Consider the following 13,569-nt stretch of genomic DNA (forward strand, 5'->3'; position numbering starts at 1 on the left):
GTGTTTCTCCACCTTGGCTACTACTTGGTACTCTTTTGAGACTCTGGAACAGTGATGGCGAACCTTTTTTGGTTTGTGTGCCAAAACGGGAGTATGTGTGTGTGTGCTAGCATTGTGCATGTGCCCACATCCCTTTCCTCCACCCTTACATGCGCACATCCCCACGCTGTTCCGGCACATGCGCACAGGCCGTTCAGAAGCCTGGTAGGTGAAAAAAAATGCCCAAATGGGCAAACCGGAAGATTGGGAAAAAACACTTCTGGTTTGCCATTGTGCTGCTTTTTGCACACTGGAAAGTTCAGGGAAATTTTTTGAAGTTCCGGTGTGCAAAAAACAACACAATGGCAAACTGGAAGTGCTTTTTTCTGAACTTCCGGTTTGTCCGTTGGGGGAAGCTTCCCTAAAGCGTCTGGAGGACGAAACGGCCTTTCCCAAGGCTAAAAATCAGCTGGCCAGTGTGCCCGCTGCAACTGAAACATGACAAAGTCTCACTTGCCCTCTAATATGGCTCCATATGCCACATGTGGCACACATACCATAAGTTCGCCATCATGATCTGAGAGATTTAAGTGCGTGTGTACAATACATCTGAGTATTGTATTGGCAGTTCTGTGCTAGCAAAAACTTCAGAAGAGAAGTATTTAGGGGCGTGTCTCTAATATGGCAAATGATTTAGCTTTACTAGATAAATGGTCAAAGCAATGGAAACTGCAGTTTAATGTTTCCAGATGTAAAATAATGCGCTTGGGGAAAAGGAATCCTCAATCTGAGTATTGTATGGGCAGTTCTGTGTTAACAAAAACTTCAGTACTGAAGGATTTAGGGGTAGTGATTTCTGACAGTCTCAAAATGGGTGAACAGTGCAGTCAGGCAGTAGGGAAAGCAAGTAGAATGCTTGGATGCATAGCTAGAGGTATAACAAGCAGGAAGAGGGAGATTGTGATCCCGCTATATAGAGCGCTGGTGAGACCTCATTTGGAATACTGTGTTTAGTTCTGGAGACCTCACCTACAAAAAGATATTGACAAAATTGAACAGGTCCAAAGACGGACTACAAAAATGATGGAAGGTCTTAAACATAAAACTTATCAGGAAAGACTTCATGAACTCAATCTGTATAGTCTGGAGGACAGAAAGGAAAGGGGGGACATGATCGAAACATTTAAATATGTGAAAGGGTTAAATAAGGTTCAGGAGGGAAGTGTTTTTAATAGGGAAGTGAACACAAGAACAAGGGGGCACAATCTGAGGTTAGTTGGGGCAAAGATCAGAAGCAAAGTGAGAAAATATTATTTTACTGAAAGAGTAGTAATTGCTTGGAACAAACTTCCAGCAGATGTGGTTGGTAAATCCACAGTGACTGAATTTAAACATGGCCTGGGATAAACATACTATCCATCCTAAGATAAAATACAGGAAATAGTATAAGGGCAGAATAGATGGACCACGAGGTCTTTTCCTGTCGTCAATCTTCTATGTTTCTATGTGTGTGAAACCAGATCTGTTGAATAGAGCAAAGGCTTAAGAGAGCTATTTTAGCATTTACTTGGGTTTTTTTTTAAAAAAAACAACAACAACAGGAAAATACCACGCAACTGAAAACACTTTTGTGCAACTGGAAATCGGTAATTTGCCACATATTTCAGAAGGTCTGGGGACAGAGAAGAACCAGGAATTGCAATCAACCGCAACAGAGAAGAAGGTGGGTTCCCCATTCTCCTTTACGGCTCACCTTTTGGCCTGACAAACCACGGAGTATTTCCGCTACAGGTTGGGATACAATTTCTTTGTCCTCCCTCCTTCCTTTCCCCATTTTAGAAAGAAAATATGTTTATTGTTGTTTAACCCTCTGGTCGTTGTTTCACCCACTTTGGAAAAGCATTTTTTTCCCCAGCGACCGATTAGGTCCCACAGAGTCGGCCTTCTCCGGGTCCCGTCAACTAAACAATGTCGGTTGGCGGGCCCCAGGGGAAGAGCCTTCTCTGTGGCGGCCCCGACTCTCTGGAACCAGCTCCCCCCAGAGATTAGAACTGCCCATAACCTCCTTTCCTTTCGTAAACTCCTCAAAACCTACCTTTGTCGTCAGGCATGGGGGAATTGAGATATCTCCCCCGGGCCTATATAATTTATGTATGGTATGTTTGTAGGTATGTCTGCTTAAAAATGGGGTTTTTTAACTATTTTAAATTTTAAATTGTATATTATTAGATTTGTTATGAATTGTTTTATTGTGTTGTGAGCCGCCCCGAGTCCACGGAAAGGGGCGGCATACAAATCTAATAAATAAATAAATAATAAATAATTTTTCCCCCCCTTTGAAAAAAATAACTTGCTAAGAACAAAAATCAGGCTTATTTTTTTTAATCCAGGAGATTTTTTTTTTTTTTAAATCCAGGAGATATACTCTGAGGAGTATATTCTGAGTTGTTGTTTTTTCCCCCCAGGACAAGACTAATCGGTGAGTTCGAGGGAGACTGGAAGTTTCCAGAACCATTTTCAAAATCAAGAACATTTTTAGCCAGATAACTCACTCAGGGTTAAATTTCACAATCTAGGGAAAAGATGAAACATCCTAAAACAGTGGTTCTCAACCTGTCTAATGCTGTGGCCCCTTAATAACAGTTCCTCATGTTGTGGTGACCCCCAACCATAAGTCGAGCGCCAATTCTGCCAACAGAGCTTTAAGCTGATTGGCAGGAAGGTCTGAGGGACACCCCCACTGCAAACGCCTGATTGGCCGGATTGTAAAAATATGGTCGCCAGAATAGAAGCTTTAGTTCCTAGCACCATGGGAAATTTGTCTTTTCCTATAGTCTTAGGTGACCCGTGAAACGGTCATTCGACCACCAAAGGGGTACTGACCCCCAGGTTGAGAACCACTGCTCTTGAGCAGTGTTTCCCAACCTTGGCAACTTGAAGATATTTGGACTTCAACTCCCAGAATTCCCCAGCCAGCAAATGCTGGCTGGGGAATTCTGGGAGTTGAAGTCCAGATATCTTCAAGTTGCTAAGGTTGGGAAACACTGCTCTAGAGAATCCTAGTATGGTCTCAAGTTGGACAAAATGGAGAATCTTCTATTGGCAATCAGGATCATTTAAAAAAATATTATTGGACTATCTTACCATAAAAGTGTGACGCAATACAGGAAGTCCTCCACTTATGCAGAATTCAGCCGATTCGGGCGAACTGGTAGATGGGCCAGACCATCACCCGCCCTGGCGCTATGCCATCCTATTTAAGCACGTTTTGAAGCTGCGCACATGCATACAAGCTGCGCATGCAAAGCACATGCACCGAAGGGCATGCAAGGACAGAAGGGGCATGCTCACAATTGCAAATCGGTGGGGAAATTAAGTCAAAACCAACTTTGCACTGGGTGTGGGTGGGGTGTTGTTGGTGTGAATGTTGGTGTGTATGGTGCCATGCATTTGTAGTCCAATGCATGCAGGGAGCCAACCAGGTCAAGACAAAGATTAGTGGAGATTGAGTGGCCTGCCGAACCACCGGCCAATTCTACGGCGCAACGGATGGGAGCATCTTTCCTTCTGTGGGGGGTATGCGGTTCCAATATGCGCTCCACCTCTAGCAAAACACCTCCCCTCCATTCTTACTTCCTTACAGTTCTCTTGCTTGGAGAAGTGAGCCAGGTCTCCATTATAGAGCTCCTCTCCCTCGATCAAGCCAGGGTCCTTCTCGTCATCGTTTTGGTCCTGCATGGAGCCAAGTTGGCTGGGGTCGATGCCACTGACCCGCAGGAAGTGCTGGTAAGCCACGCTAAAGACCTGCCCAATGGCTTGGGCTATCAGCTGAGCCTGCAGCAAATGGCAAGAATTTCTCCAGTTACAGGACTATAATAATAATAATAATAATAATAATAATAATAATAATAATAATAATAATAACAACAACAACAACAACAACGATAATAATTATATTATTATTATTATTATTATTATTATTATTATTATTATTATTATATAATTAATTATAAGCCAAAGGATCTCAGCGGACATTTGAAAACCATCGGAATTGACAAAATCTCCATCTGTCAATTGCAAAAGGCTGCTTTACTGGGATCGGCAAACATAATTCGCCGCTTCATCATGCAATCCTAGGTGCTTGGGAAGCGCCCGACTGGTGATGAAATACGAAATCCAGCATAGTGATCTTGTTTGCTGAGTTGTACTGACATAATAATAATAATAATAATAATAATAATAATAATAATAATAATAATAATAATAATAATAAGTAATAGTAATAATAATAATAATAACAACAACAAAACAATTATTATTATTATTATTATTATTATTATTATTATTATATAATTAATTATAAGCCAAAGGATATCAGCGGACATTTGAAAACCATCGGAGTTGACAAAATCTCCATCTGTCAATTGCAAAAGGCCGCTTTACTGGGATCGGCAAACATAATTCGCCGCTACATCACTCAGTCCTAGGTGCTTGGGAAGCTCCCGACTGGTGATGAAATACGAAATCCAGCATAGTGATCTCGTTTGCTGTGTTGTATTGACATAATAATAATAATAAAAATAATAATAACAACAACAACAAGAAAACAACTATTACTATTACTATTACTATTATTATTATTAATTAGACTTGTATGCCACCCCACTCCGAAGACTCGGAGTGGCTCACAACAAGTAATACATGAAATACAAATCCAATATTAAAAACAATTTTAAAAACCCTTACTAAACAAAAACTTCTTTCCAAGCGTGCAGTTACTCTAACACAGGGGTTCTCAACCTTTCTAATGCTGCGACCCCTGAATACAGCTCCTCGTGTTGTGGTGACCCCCAACCATAAGTCTAGCGCCCATTCTCCCAACAGAGGTTTAAGCTGATTGGCAGGAAGGTCAGAGGGATACCCCCACTGTAAACACCTGATTGGTTGAATTGTAAAAATATGTTTCAAGGCGCCATAATAGAAGCTTTAGTTTTTAACACTGTGGGAAATTGGTCTTTTTCCATGGTGACCCCATGTGAAACGGTCGTTTGACCCCCAAAGGGTTTCCCGACCCCCAGGTTGAGAACCACTCCTTTAACAAGACAAGATCTAATCTAATTGTGGCAGTGGTGCCAATCTGAACTCTGACTGTCAGTGTTGTTCACCACCAGCGTCTCCCCACACTCACGTCAGATGACTGGAACACGTGGCAGATCATTTTGTACAGCTGTTTTTCGGTGGAAGCATCTGCCCGGCAAGGGAGCTTCCGACGGGCCATGAGCACCACGATGTTCCCAATGTCAGCAATGTAAGAGATAGTCTGGAGGGGGTGATCCATCATGGTTTCCTAAGGTGGCAAGGAGAGGAAGGAAGGGAGGGAGGGAGGGAGGGAGGGAGGGAGGGAGGGAGGAAGGAAGGAAGGAAGGAAGGAAGGAAGGAAGGAAGGAAGGAAGGAAGGAAGGAAGGAAGGAAGGAAGGAAGGAAGGAAGGAAGGAAGGAAGGAAGGAAGGAAGGAAGGAAAAGAAAGAAAGTAGGAGGGAGGGAAAAAGGAAGGAAGACAGAAATAAAAAAGAGAGAGGAAGGAAGGAAGGAAGGAAGGAAGAGGGGAGAGGACGGAAGGAAGACATAAAGTAAAAAAGAAAGAAGGAAAGAAAGAAAGAAAGGGAGAGAGAGAAAGGAAGGAAGGAAGGAAAGAAAGAAAGATGGAGGGAGGGAGGGAGAAAGGAAGGAAGACAGAAAGTAAAAAGTAAGAAAGAAGGAAAGAAAGAGAGAGAGAGAGAAAGGAAGGAAGGACAAAGGAAGGAAGACAAAATAAAAAAGAAAGAAAGTAAAAAAGAAAGAAAGAAAGAAAGAAAAAAAGAAAGAAAGAGATACCAGAAGCATTAAAGTGACAGGTTGCCATGTCACATAATATTCCCCAATTGTCTGTAAAATATTCTTAACTATGCCCTCTGGATGTGATGGACTACAGCTCCCATCATCCTCTGCCAGGCTGGCCTCTATGCCTGTTGCAGGAGTCCCTAGTTTGTTGTTCGACGGATTGATTCAGAGAAAGCATGGGTACAAAAACCTCAAGTGAATCTATTGCACGTGCGAAAAACCGCCCAACAGGCAAACCGGAAGTTGGGAAAAATGGACATTTGGTTTGCCCGTTGTGCTGTTTTTCGTACTCTGGAGGCTTCAGCGTGTGCATGTGTAGAGGGAAGGGAACGGGTGTGGGCACGGGCGTGTGTGCTAGCTCACACCCTTTGGCATGCGAACCAAAAAAAGGTATGCCATCACTGTGAAACGCCATTTTCCAGAACTCATACAAAAATACCATTGTTGTAAAATTGAGTTAAAATCTCTCTCTGTGTGTGTTTACCCTGCTTCCCCCAAAATAAGACCTTCCCTGATAATGCATGATGTGTGTGTGTGTGCAAGCTGGATTCAGACTTACAACCACATTTCACTACAACCATGTGATTTGAAAGAGCCGGGGTGGCGCAGCAGGTAGAGTGCAGTACTGCAGGCCACTGAAGCTGACTGTAGATCTGCAGGTCAGGGGTTCAAATCTCACCACCGGATCAAGGTTGACTCAGCGTTCCACCCTTCCAAGGTGGGTCAAATGAGGACACGGATTGTGGGGGGCAATAGGCTGGATCTGTTCAAAAGTGCTATTGCTAACATGTTCTGAGCTGCCCTGAGTCTAAGGAGAAGGGCGGCATAAAAATCGAATGAATGAATGAATGAATGAATGAATGAATGAATGAATGAATGAATGAATGATTAAATAAATAAATAAATAAATAAATAACATTTGCTTGGTGACTTGCTTAATGACTGTCATTAAAAAAAGTCATAAAATCTAGTTTGGGCATACAGAACCGGTAGTGATGGGATTTAGAACCCATCACTGGACTCAACATACAACCTAAATATCTCCGAGACCGCCTTCTGCCGCACGAATCCCAGCGACTGGTTAGGTCCCACAGAGTTGGCCTTCTCCGGGTCCCGTCGACTAAACAATGTCGTCTGGCGGGCCCCAGGGGAAGAGCCTTCTCTGTGGCAGCCCCGACCCTCTGGAACCAGCTCCCCCCAGAGATTAGAACTATTTATTTATTATTTATTTTATTTATTATTTAGATTTGTATGCCCCCCCTGTCCGCAGACTCGGGGCGGCTGCCCCCACCCTCCTCGCCTTTCGTAAACTTCTTAAAACCCACCTCTGCCGCCAGGCATGGGGGAACTGAGACATCTCCCCCGGGCCTATACAGTTTATACATGGTATGTTTGTATGTATGTTTGCTTTTAATAATGGGGTTTTTAGTGTTTTTCAAATTATTAGATTTGTTTTTACATTGTCTTTATTATTGCTGTGAGCCGCCCCGAGTGTACGGAGAGGGGCAGCACACAAATCTAATAAATAAATGAACGAACGAATGAATGAATGAATTAATTAATTAATTAAAAATAAATAAAAATAAATAAAAATAAATAAAAATAAATAAAAATAAATAAAAATAAAATAAAATAAATAAACCTCAACAACTTAAAATCAAAATTCCGGGCTCAAATGTGATCGTAAGTTGAGGACTACCTATACTGTAAAGATTGCAATTTTTTTTAAAAAATTACTGTATGTCCAAAGGAAAAACACAATTCCATCCTGTCATCCTGTCCCCAGTCATGTTGCTAGAAGGCTGCCCCTCAGTAGCCATTTTGAGAACACACCACAACATGGTCTCAACATTTCTACAAATACAAATCTAATAAATAAATAAACAAACAAACAAATAAATAAATAAATAAATTTCAGCCAGCCTGCCCCCCCACCTCCTCCCGGCCATCTAAAAATAGCTAAATGAAACCCCAGGGATGTAAGGAGGGAGCAATGGCAGAGTTTCATCTGTGGGTCCTCTGACTAAGGGACGCTTGGTGAGCGGCCATCTTCCCACAACCCCAAAGCAGCCATTTTGGGCCTTGCCCACTGGACAGGATCTCCAATTAAGGCAGGAGGCTGGATGTCTCTGGAGGAGGCAGCTGTCAAGGCACCTGTGTGTCGGCGCTGAGGACCTTGATCCGTTGAGTGGAGACAAAGAGATCCACTTCAGTCATTGGCTGGGATTCTCCTTCCGGAGCCTGGATTGCAAGGAAAACAAGTGAAGGAAAGAGGTCACGATTGGAGAGAAAACAGGTGATGGTGGCTTGGAGCTTCCTTAAGACTCCAATAGATCTGCCCTACCATATTTTTCGGAGTATAAGACGCACTTTTTTACTCCCCGAGAGGAGTAAATGTAGAATGTAGCCCCACCCAGCCACCCCCCCAAAGAGTAATTTACCCCCTTGCAGCAAACAGCAGCAGAGCCTGAGTAGCACTGATTATTTCGGAGAGGGGCGGCATACAAATCCAAATAATAAATAAATAATAATAAATAAATTTGCCCCCCTGATTGCTTGAAGGAAGGAAGCAATTGGAAAATGGGCAGCTATATTATTGTTTTAAGCAAAGAAATAAATTGGGACTGAGAAAAGGAACTGCAACAAAGCAGAAATATGGAGAACGACACAAAACTAAATATAGATCTATCACAAGGAGGAAACGTATAAAGATGTTTGCTTTGCATTTAACGTATCTCTACCTAACTTACACTTTCTAAGTTTATCTACTGATTCGTTTTCCACAGTTCAGCAAGCATTGTAAAGCAGTTCTGTATAAAACAAAAAAGGCTCCCTTTTGGTGTCACATTCTTACTGTTCCCCTTCCCACCTTAATCGTATCAACAGCTTCCTGGGCCTGAGCCATGCGCGTGCTTGTGGATGGGTTTTTCTCGGAAACCAGCTGAGTTGAGCCCAGATATTTGGCTCCAAAAATCACCCCTTCCAACAGATCTTCAGGCTCACAGGGACCTGGGACTGAGACATACAGGGAAAAGATTTGTTTAATAACATTATTACTGTCATCATCATCACCATTATCACTTAAGAGGTACCATAATATGATTTGATTGCTTATTTGTACCCTGTGTTGTACCTCATGATTCTTGACAAATCTATCTTTTATGTACACTGAAAACATATGCACCAAATGACAAATTCCTTGTGGGCCAATAAAGAATTCTATTCTATTCTATTCCATTCTATTTTCTATTCTATTCCATTCTATTCTCTATTCTATTCTATTCCATTCCATTCATTTTCTATTCTATTCTATTCTATTCTATTCTCTATTCTATTCTATTCCATTCCATTCATTTTCTATTCTATTCTATTTTCTATTCTATTCTCTATTCTCTATTCTATTCTATTCCATTCCATTCATTTTCTATTCTATTCTATTTTCTATTCTATTCTCTATTCTATTCTATTCTATTCCATTCCATTCATTTTCTATTCTATTCTATTCTATTCCATTCCATTTTCTATTCTATTCTCTATTCTATTCTATTCCATTCCATTCATTTTCTATTCTATTCTATTCTATTCCATTCCATTTTCTATTCTATTCTCTATTCTATTCTATTCCATTCCATTCATTTTCTATTCTATTCTATTCTATTTTCTATTCCATTCTACTCTCTATTCTCTATTCTATTCTTCTCTACTCTACTCTATATGTAGCATATGTTAACAACATCCCTACGAGATAGGTTAGATTGTGATGGACGTGCCCTCAACTTCCACACAGGAATCTCTGTGGCTTTGGAGGAACTACAACCTGGATCTCTTTGCTGTTAATAATCCAGCACTTTACTTTCTATACCCAATTGGCTCTTGGTCTGAGAGGGAGGGAGTAGCCCAAATTCAGCCAAGGAGCTTCTGTGGCTGAGGAGGGACTAGGTGCAGTGGTTCCCAACCTTTTTTTGGCCATGCCCCACCTAAGCATCTCTAAAATCCTGGTGTACCCCCCCCCCCATGACATATAACTCTTATTATTCAAAAAATAACACCTACTCATGCGGAGCAAGCCTAAAAGGCCAATAACTTGGTTTAAACAAGGTTCCAATTGCCCCCATTAAAAACCAAATTGCCCCCCTGTGGGGTGTGGGGCCCAGGATTAGTACCTGGGTTCCCCCACTCTTAATCTGTCTCTTTCCCCACTAGACCTGATTGGCCCTTGGGCTGAGAGGGAGGGATCGGCCCAAAGTCAGCCAATGAGTTTCTGGATCTCCCTGCTGTTAGTCCAGCACTTGCCCTTCTACATCTCATTGGCTCCTGGACTGAGAGGGAGGGAACTAGCCCAAAGTTAACCAATGACTTCTCTAGTAGAAGAGGAACTGGAACAGTAGTGGCGAACCTTTTTTTAGTTTGCATGCCAAAAGGGTGTGTATGTGTGCTAGCACATAGGCACATGCCCAAAACCATTTCCTCCCCAACACATGTGCAACCCCTGCGCTGTGCATGCGCATGTGCACAACTCCCCCCATCCCCATGCATGTCCACAGGCCTCACTGAAGCCTGAGATGGTGAAAAAGCGGCCAAACGGGCAAAACGGAAGTTGTTGTTGTTGTTGTTGTTGTTTCTTCTTCTTCTTCTTCTTCTTCTTCTTCTTCTTCTTCTTCTTCTTCTTCTTCTTATTATTATTATTATTATTATTATTATTATTATTATTATTATATTATTATTATTATTATTATTATATTATTATTATCCCAGCAAACGGTTAGGTCCCACAGAGTTGGCCTTCTCAGGGTCCCGTCAACTAAACAATGTCGTTTGGCGGGACCCAGGGGAAGAGCCTTCTCTGTGGCGGCCCCGACCCTTTGGAACCAACTCCCCCCAGATATCAGAGTTGCCCCCACCCTCCTTGCCTTTCATAAGCTCCTTAAAACCCACCTCTGTCGTCAGGCATGGGGAAATTGAGACTTTCCCTCCCCCTAGGCTTATAAAATTTATGCATGGTATGTCAGTATGTATGATTGGTTTCTAAATTGGGGATTTAAATTAACTTAAATACAGTATTAGATTTGTTTACATTGTATTATTATTGCTGTTAGCCGCCCTGAGTCTGCAGAGAGGGGCGGCATACAAATCTGATAAATAAATAAATAAATAATAATAATAATAATTATTATTATTAATTAGATTTGTATGCCGCCCCTCTCCGAGGACTCGGAGCGGCTTACAACAAGAAAAAACAGTACAAATCCAATATTTAAAAAACAGTTTAAGCTTCCTGAAGCCCCAGAGTGTGAAAAATAGCACAATGGGCAAACCGGAAGTCTGTTTTCCGAACTTCCTGTTTGCCTGTTGGGCTGTTTTTGGGACTCCGGGGTTTTAGGAAGCTTCCCTGGAGCCTGCGGAGGGTGAAACAGTGTTAGTATGTCTCGGTGCAGCCTTGTGCGAAATCATCGACATACACACAGCAGAGTTATTGCAGTGGTGCAGTTGTGTGATCCAGCCAATAAAAGACACAGACTTGGTATTTAACAAAGTATTATTTCCCAAATATGCCCATGTTACACCAACACTCCGCAGTCTGCATTGGTTGCCAATCAGTTTCTGGTCACAATTCAAAGTGTTGGTTATGACCTATAAAGCCCTTCATAACACCGGACCAGATTACCTCAGGGACCGCCTTCTGCTGCACGAATCCCAGCGACCGGTTAGGTCCCACAGAGTGGGTCTTCTCCAGGTCCCGTCAACTAAACAATGCTGCTTGGCAGGACCCAGGGGAAGAGCCTTCTCTGTGGCAGCCCCGGCCCTCTGGAACCAACTCCCCCCAGAGTAGTATTGGATTATTATTGTACACTGTTTATAATTGCTGTTAGCCGCCCCGAGTTTTCGGAGAGGGGCGGCATATAAATCCAATAAATAAATAAATAAATAAATAAATACATTTACATATATACAACACAAAGTAGCAAAATATAACAAACCGCACACAGCCACACACAGCTAAGAATATCTCAAAGTAAACTCCCCCCACAGGGAAAGGTACTGGCGCCCTCTTTTGGCCAAACCAGTCAAAGCTCTTAAATACATATTACAACTTTACAGTTATAAACTACCATTGGTAGTTTAATATGTGGCAACCCCAAAACAGGTGAGTACCATGTACTAACAAACGGCCTTCCCCAAGACTGAAAATTAGCTGGCTAGTGTGTGCATGCGTGCTGGAGCTGACATGGCAATGCCTCCGATATGGCTCGGCGTGCCACCTGTGGCACAAATGACATAGATTCGCCATCATGGGACTAGTCCAGCACCTGCCCAGCACCTGCCCTTCCACACCTCATTGGCTCTTGGACTGAGAGGGCGGGACAAGCCCAAAGTTAACCAATGACTTCTGTAGCTGAAGAGGAACTAGAACCTGGGTCTCTCATGTCCTAGTCCACATACCTCATTCTCCAGTGCATCTGATTGGCTCTTTGGGCGGAGAGGGAGGGAGGGGTTTGCCCAAAACTTCACATGACATAATAAATCAATCAAAAGTCCTTCACTTACCATCTTGATAAGGTGGGAAAGATGACACATTGCGTTTATTCTGTTAAAGAAAGAGGAAAGGGGAAAAAGAATTGGCTTTGTAAAAGCCGGAGAGATCTTAATTATTTATTTATGAAGTTCATCTGACCACATGAAACCAACTAGACTCCAGGTGGCTCATAACTTTACACAATAAAAATGGGATACAAAATCAGAATAAAATTACTTTACTTACCTCATAGGCTAAAAATCAAAAATTAAAAAAATAATCCAATTAATCCCCTTCAAACCCTGGATGCCTAATATTTTATTTTTAGAAATTTGATATAAGCATATTTTATTGTAAAGCTAGATAAACCTTGATTCCTGTTGTCAGCATCTATGCTGATTTCTTGATATTTCCCTCTGCCTTTTTCTGATTTTTTTTAAAAACTAGACAAGAGCACTGAAATTATTTTGAAGATTCTCATTAAACATAGAAACCTAGAAGATTGATGGCAGAAAAAGACCTCATGGTCCATCTAGTCTGCCCTTATACTATTCCTGTATTTTATCTTAGGATGGATCTATGTTTATCCCAGGCATGTTTCAATTCAGTTACTGTGGATTTACCAACCATGTCTGCTGGAAGTTTGTTCCAAGCATCTACTGCTCTTTCAGTAAAATAATATTTTCTCATGTTGCTTCTGATCTTTCCCCCAACTAGCCTCAGATTGTGCCCCCTTGTTCTTGTGTACACTTTCTATTCCTTTATTATTTCTATTCCTTACGTATTCTTACTTATATATTCATTTTTCAATTGAGAAGTTTATTTTCCTTTACAATTATAATGATTGATATGTACATTTATACATCCTCTTTTCTCTCTCTCTTCTTTCTTTCCATCCATTTGTAAAACATATTCCAAACCTTGGAGTACTCTGAATCCTCTCTTTGATTTAACCCATTGGTTAATTTGTCCAGCTCTGCACATTCTAGAATTTTCCTAATAATGACCTTGTCATCTGATACATCACCTTGCTTCCAATGTCGTGCCATTGATATTCTTACTGCTGTTAATATATGAAGGATGATGTGCCGATGTTTTCTTTCAATTTTTTCATAAAATATTCCTAATAGAAATGTTTCTGGTTTCATGTTTCATTTTATGTTCTGTTATTGCTTCCAGTCATTTATGGGTTTTTT

At 41.5% G+C, this 13,569-nt stretch overlaps 1 protein-coding gene across 7 annotated transcripts in view; it reads right to left on the bottom strand.

Moving 5' to 3' along the window:
• LOC139164031 (amyloid-beta A4 precursor protein-binding family A member 3-like) overlaps window positions 1–13,569 on the bottom strand; it is a 43,458-nt gene that overhangs the window by 13,122 nt on the left and 16,767 nt on the right. For 6 of the 7 annotated variants that reach the window (XM_070745646.1, XM_070745627.1, XM_070745621.1 and 3 more), the window contains 5 exons: window positions 12,406–12,445; window positions 8,729–8,874; window positions 8,014–8,100; window positions 5,168–5,326; window positions 3,613–3,813 (listed from right to left, as the gene is read on the bottom strand). In XM_070745646.1, coding sequence (XP_070601747.1) covers window positions 3,613–3,813; window positions 5,168–5,326; window positions 8,014–8,100; window positions 8,729–8,874; window positions 12,406–12,445 — 633 coding nt within the window. The remainder of the gene's footprint in view (window positions 1–3,612; window positions 3,814–5,167; window positions 5,327–8,013; window positions 8,101–8,728; window positions 8,875–12,405; window positions 12,446–13,569) is intronic. The other variant, XR_011558570.1, reaches the window with a different exon arrangement.

The sequence above is a fragment of the Erythrolamprus reginae genome, chromosome 1, assembly GCF_031021105.1.
Source record: "Erythrolamprus reginae isolate rEryReg1 chromosome 1, rEryReg1.hap1, whole genome shotgun sequence".
Lineage (NCBI taxonomy): Eukaryota > Metazoa > Chordata > Lepidosauria > Squamata > Dipsadidae > Erythrolamprus > Erythrolamprus reginae.